The 6,576-nt window shown below is 50.3% G+C and overlaps 2 protein-coding genes and 2 non-coding genes across 4 annotated transcripts; 3 read left to right on the top strand and 1 right to left on the bottom strand.

The window, feature by feature from the left end:
- Nucleotides 1-464: 464 nt before the first annotated feature.
- Nucleotides 465-536, bottom strand: H257_17510. The gene has a single exon. It is a non-coding gene; the product is annotated as a tRNA-Pro (tRNA).
- Nucleotides 537-736: 200 nt separating this feature from the next.
- On the top strand, nt 737-2,839 carry H257_17511 (hypothetical protein). Its single transcript, XM_009846323.1, has one exon. The coding sequence runs from the start codon at nt 782-784 to the stop codon at nt 2,774-2,776; it is 1,995 nt and encodes a 664-aa protein (XP_009844625.1). The 5' UTR covers nt 737-781; the 3' UTR covers nt 2,777-2,839.
- A 1,002-nt stretch (nt 2,840-3,841) lies between these two features.
- H257_17512 (hypothetical protein) lies at nt 3,842-5,099 on the top strand. The gene is made up of 2 exons (XM_009846324.1): nt 3,842-4,348; nt 4,412-5,099. Exons 1-2 carry the CDS (start codon nt 3,929-3,931, stop codon nt 5,069-5,071), a joined length of 1,080 nt encoding a protein of 359 aa, XP_009844626.1. The 5' UTR covers nt 3,842-3,928; the 3' UTR covers nt 5,072-5,099.
- Nucleotides 5,100-5,778: 679 nt separating this feature from the next.
- H257_17513 lies at nt 5,779-5,850 on the top strand. The gene has a single exon. It is a non-coding gene; the product is annotated as a tRNA-Pro (tRNA).
- Nucleotides 5,851-6,576: the final 726 nt, after the last annotated feature.

Genomic DNA, 6,576 nt, shown 5'->3' on the forward strand with positions numbered 1-6,576 from the left:
GAATATCCTGTGTAATCCCATCGAATATTCAATTTAACAGGTTATTGAAAAATTAATACTGGGAACTCAAATGCGGTGCCAGCACCAAGTCATATCACAATATCACGAGCGTTGTCCATTTGCCATGCGAATCCTTGCAAAGTGGTTAACTCTACATACACGATGACATGGCTGTCGGAATAAATTCGAGCACTGGATAACAAGCTAGGACGTTGTTCGATGTTTCTACTGTAAGAATGAGAGTGTACTTGCTTTGAGAAATTGTGCGACCACATATCACAAAACGTGTAGGGTATTCGGATATTTACGATTAGTTTTTGCTCATCGAATGTGATTTATATCCTTATCTAGTGTGAAGGTATACTCCTCCAAGACTTCATATAACCCATGCATATAAGTACCTCCGTAAAACTATATTTGGTAGGGGCTGCAAAAATCGGGGGATGACTGTAAAGAAAAAGAACGGCCTCTTCCGATGATCGAAATCGGGACCTCCTGCACCCTAAGCAGGAATCATACCACTAGACCAAAGAGGCTTTATATTCAAATTGGATTAGATTACTATTAGGAAAATGATGTATAACGTTAATCTATAACGTTAATCTGCATTAACAATTTGAAACACTAACTGTAAAGAGTCTGTAGAACGTAACTTACTGTATTCCATGAGACTTGTCACGAGTTCGTTACCGTTGTAACCGCAACTGAAACTCGTACACGAAAGAGGCTGAAAATAGCCGTATCCTTGGTTGCCTTTGTCGTCGGACGTTGGTCGTCCGCGATGCCAAGCGCCGAGCCCAGCTCTCGCAAACTGAGCCATCGGATCAAGCCAGCACTCACAGGTGCATATTTGGCCAAGTGGTTTCGCGTGATGAGCAACTTTTGTGCGATACTACTCATCCTGGCCACGGCCGGGCTCGTGCTCATATTGCTCAAGCAAGGCATGTTCTATAGCACCAACATGTCTTACTACAACCAAGACCAGTGGATATCCTATGGCCAAACCTGCCGGCTAACGTACGCTTCGGGCTTTGTGCCGAACTCGTGCTCGTTTGCCGAAGTCAACGTGACAGGTGCGGTGGCGTGGAGTAGCGTCGGCCGGCAATTGGGCGCGGACGTCCTCGTATCCAACCAGTCGGTCGTGGCCTTCGTGACCACGTGCTATATCACGGGCATCGGGCGATGGGGGACTTTGTACTTGTTGGTGGGGGACGCCGAGTTCCCCCAGTGTAATCCACAGGGCAGTCAAGAAGTGCTGGGCATGACCACACTTGAAACGGTGGGGACCCCCGAGTACCCCGACGGCGCGTTCCTCCTAAGCACGTGCTCGGACGCGATTCCGTCCCGACCCGCCTCAGTCGTCGAGACCAACGGGATGGTGCGAGGGGTTTCGGCGTCGATTTCAAAGGTGTTTGTGTCGGCAAGTGATGGACGGACAGAAGTCGCGACGTGGGACCAGCCCAACTATATTGCGACCGTGAACAGCTTAAACCGGCTGTACTTGATGCGTGTGTGGGTCGTGGCCCACTGTGTGGACATGCTGGACGCGGAAATCCAGGCTTTGCTCGGCTACAGCATTGGCAAAACGTCCCGAAAAGTGCTCAGCATTGGCTGGGAAAACAGCCATGACGTGGACAACCAGGCCATGCTCATCGTGTTCCAGCTCTTCATGTGTTTTGCGTCGCTGGCGTTGCTTAGCAACGATGGCCTCATCACCCTCGAAGGGCTCTCGGGGCTGCTGCAAAACAAACCCGTGCTAACGTACGACATGATTGCATCGTTGGAGCGCCGCAAGCTTCTGCTGCTTGCGTTCGTCGGCACGTTCCTCTTCTCGCCGTTGTATGTAGACGTATTGCGGTACACTTATGGCATTGAGGGGCACCATTACTGGAGCATGTCTTTCCTCATGATGGCCGTGATGATGGCGCTATCATGGATGGCTATTCTCACCCTCGTGCAAGCCGTGCCCGTTCCATCTCCATGGAGGAACCGTCCCCTTTGCTATTCCGCACCAGTGTTTATCTATTGCACCGTGATCTTGTTTGTCGGTGTTGAGCTGGCCAAGGGACGGGGGCCGACGCAGGCAGCCGACTTTTGGACATACATTGCCCCGACGTTGGAGCTGTGTATTAACGGAAGTATGTGGACATCTGGGGCGTACGTGATCGAAAGTGATGTTGGCATCACGCCCGTGATTTACATCGTCCTGCCCGACTTGGTTGTGTGCATGGTCGTGGCGTGGGTGCTATCGATACTGGCACACAGGCTATCGTGGGGCCGCTGTTTGCTAAACACGGCGTGGACGAGCCAAAATGCGTTTCTGAACGAACTGACCACGCCGCAGTGGGTCACGAGCCTCGATTTGGACGAAGCAAACGCGATTTCCATCGGTAACAAACGGTACTGCAAGCCCAGCTTGATGGTGCTGTTGGGGTACTGCACAGTGCTCGACAAGTCGGGGGACAAAGTGGCGAGGGACGTGGCGGTCAGCTGCTCCAGCCGCGAAAGTAGCAGTACCGTGGACGTCGGGCGAGAGTCGCATCTGGCAGCAGGCAACCTGAAGCCGGCGTCCAAACCTTGTCAAGAGACACACGCCCAATACATGGTCGTGAGCATCTACGATCTTGTGCCGACGATCACGTCATGGCTACGACATCTGTACCAGCCCAAGGTCGTTGGTACGATCCATCAAAACAAATTTGACCTGTGCAAGAGCACCACGCGGGTGAGTAAACCGACCTTGTACCAGTATAGTCGAGGGGACTGTTGTGGTTGAGCTAACGTTACTACAGTACTTAGTATATACTACTATGAACACGGAGACCTGTTGACACCAACGATTATAACTACTAGGGCACTTGTATGTATTCATACCGATAGTGGTGTGTGTCGTCATTAGATCTTTTAAAACCATAAAAAATAGCAACCTAACGTTAGGTTCTTGCATGGCCACTTTACCCTCGACACATCATGGATGACCAGCTCGCATGGGGTCACGAGCTTAGACTTAGACCGACGGATCACAATGATCTCCATCGGCTCCAAGTTGTACTGCAAGCCCAGACTTATGGTGGTGTTGGGCTACTGCCCTGTGCACGACCACACCCGCTGACATGCGCCTCGACTTTTCCAGCCGCGAAAGAAGCTAAGCTGCGTAGAAGCTTCCGACTACAACAATTCGACCTATAGCGCCTCCACCCAGAGCAGCAACCCCACCACCACGATGACCAAGACGGGCGAGATCTTTCTGTAGCCAACGAGGAACACCAAGGCCACCGCAGCTTGAAGCGATCCATAACACCGTCCTGAGGATCTACATGCTCGTGCCGGCGATTGTCAAGCGCGGGAGGCGGTGGTACCAGCCCCATGTGACTGGTGAGATCCTCAAAAACACTCACCGGGTCGACGGCGCCATGCTTACGTGTACGTACAGCCGAGGTGGTTGCTGCGCATGAGATCACAGGAAGATTTAAGTAGTAACGTTATATGCTTCGTCACTATTCAGCCTCTGCCACAGCCATTCATGTGTATGTCCAGAGCAAACCATGTCGGTGTGGTGGGAGAGGACCAACTGGCTTGGTAAAGAAACCCACTCGTGTAACGGACGCATCTCCGGACGCGAGAGCAGTCGATGACACCGCCATCTCCCTGCCAGCGACTGCGCAGTCACCAGCCTCCCTTGATCACCTGTCCATCTCTCACGGACAAACTTCACGCACCGATCCATCCTGCGTCAAGACGACATACATCCTTGCTTTATATATGGTGGATTTGTGATCCATATTTCCATTATTAAAATAATGGAAATATGGATTCCCACGTATTTTGAGTAATTCTGGCGCGTATTTTTATTCCCTTTCTTGACGGAACGCTGTGATTGGCTAAAATGTTCATACCATTTGCAACTTGACGTCATTTTGCCATCGAAATGGTGGAACCCGAGGACGACGCCACGACGATCGTGTTCGACTTCGACGCGCCGACGTACTACGACCTGAACGACGGCGAGTTCGAGAAGAGCTACGTGAACAACGCCGATGGCTATTTCGACCAAATGGACAACTCCGCCACCGCCGCGCTGGATGCGTTCGTGGCGGCGGCCGATGGGAGCCACATGTCGCGACGACCGTCCACCAAACAGCCTCCGACCACTGCCACCGCACGCCATCGGCGACAGACGCCGCCCGTCATTCTCCACGACAACAACGACGACGACAATGACGACGCGCGTTCCCACACGGACTCGGCGCCCGATTCCCTCAACGACGACGCCCATTCCCGCGACGATTCCACGCGCAGCAGCAGCGGAGCGATCTCATCCACGTCGTCCCGCAAACCTCTCACCAAGGTTCGCATCATGCGTTATGCATGTTGACGTCACTCACATCGATCTAACTCGTGCATGATTCAGCCGACAGCGCCCACGTTGCACTCGGCCAAGCGCGCGGAGGCCGTGAAGCAAGCGAGGAATCCCTTGCATCATCCCCAGGACGCCGACTCGATCGAGCTGCAGAAGAAGTTCCATGCGCGCCCGATGCCATCCACGCTGGACATGGCGCCCAACATCGCGCCCAACTCGTCCAAGCCGCTCACGCAGCCCACGATGCCGAAACTCGCGACGTTGGCGAGAATGGGTGACAAAAAGTGGTCATCTCCCCCTCAAGCAAATCACCCCCTTTTGTCACAAAGTACTCGGCCAGCATCGGTCCTGCCAAAGCAACCCCCCGTTCAACGCTCCAAGACTGATGCTAGTAGTAGTACTAGTAGGACGGTTACTACTAGTATTACTAGCACGACGAACCAGTTGGAGAGAGCTAGGGCGCGGGAGATGTTTGAAGCTAAACGCAAAGAAGCCAAAGAAGCCAAGGAACTAGCAAAGCGGGAGCTCGAGGAACAGCAGCGGATGGAGCTGCGGCGGCAGCAAACGTACCGAGCTAAGCCATATACGCGGCCTGCCACCGCCGGCTTTGCAGTGCGGCCGTCCACGAAACTCCTCACCACGCCCACTAGCCCCAAGTTTCACTCAACCAGCAATAAACGGCCGACTACTATTAGTAGTAACCTATCGTAATTAATATACTAACTAGTAGTACAGGCCACTTACTAGTAATAGTACTAGTAGTACTTAGTATTCATAGTATCAATATTGATTTCGAAGACGCAACGTACCCTCCCGTCAGTTTTATAGTTCACTTTCCACTTACTGTATGTACTATATGGCCTTGGCTCTCCGATGCTCTACATATCAGGCAATAGGTAGATACAAACTTGCGGCAATTGTCCTGCGAACCGCTACACTACATTGACGGCTACTGTTAACGACTTGGTGAAGAAGTGGTCGCGGTGGCCTAAGTAAGTATAAGCGATACATTGTGTTGATGTTCATCTGTTGGAATCCCTGCGCATAATAAGACTGACGGGAAAATGCGTCTTATTGGTGAAACCAGCATAAGACTCCCCTTTATCCGTACATTATCCGTAAAAAGCCATGTTATAAGACCCAATGCCCTTGAGTTCCAAGTAGTTTTCAGAAATAGCATGAGCCAATCAAAATCGATTTACCTCTTGTTTTCACGATTTCGAAAACGCAATCGAATCGCGCCGACCAAACCGATCCACAATCGATCTGATTGGTTAAATTTCATTGAGAAGGTTTTGGTTGGCTAATAATTTTGAGCTCTTCTGAAGTAGCCAATCAAATCGATTTAAATTCCAACGAGAAACCACAACACGAAATTAAGCACAATAAGTGGGTTATAAATATTATCGTCCAAGAAAGCCTCTTTGGTCTAGTGGTATGATTCCTGCTTAGGGTGCAGGAGGTCCCGATTTCGATCATCGGAAGAGGCCATTCTTTTTCCAACATGTCATGTTAATGACAGATATAATCGACACCTGACTACTATGAATGAATGTTCGACATGATAAATACTACTACTCTGGTCCAAAATTGTTGTTAGGTTCGTTTTGACTTGAATAAAGTATGTGTGGCAATTCGGAAATTACTTGATATTTGTATGTCACTCTAGAAACGAATAATGGACGGCAAAAATATAATGACATTTTTATTAAATGATCACTACAGCTTGTTCTGGGGAATTCACAAGTGATTCCATGGATGCTTCCTCGCCCAGTCGATAGTTCAAGTGGATCAAAGCACTCTCGTATGTATAGGCATCACACTCAACGTTGAAGGACGTAAAGTCGGATATCATTGCGTCCTTCTTCATGTGAGGGAGCTTATAGTCGTTGCTTCCGTGTATTTCGATGCATTTCTCCATCACCTTTTGCAGGGTAATGAATGTTTTGGACACCGTATCCACAGGCAACTCATAAAACGAGGTTTCCACAGCATCAATAAGCTCCTCGATTGTACGAGTGCTCTTTTGATACTGCAGGCTTTGAATAGAGTTAAAGAATCCTAAGTCTAAGACGTTGAAGTCTGGGCTGTTCGGTGGCTGGTTCTTCACTTCAATGCCCAAAATGCCGCGCGAGTTCAGAACACTTGTCGTCACGCACTTGTGGGGGCTGGCATTGTCTTGTTGGATAATCACACCCGATTGAGGTGGAAACTTA

The sequence above is a fragment of the Aphanomyces astaci genome (genome assembly GCF_000520075.1).
Source record: "Aphanomyces astaci strain APO3 unplaced genomic scaffold supercont1.109, whole genome shotgun sequence".
NCBI classification, from domain to species: domain Eukaryota; phylum Oomycota; class Saprolegniomycetes; order Saprolegniales; family Verrucalvaceae; genus Aphanomyces; species Aphanomyces astaci.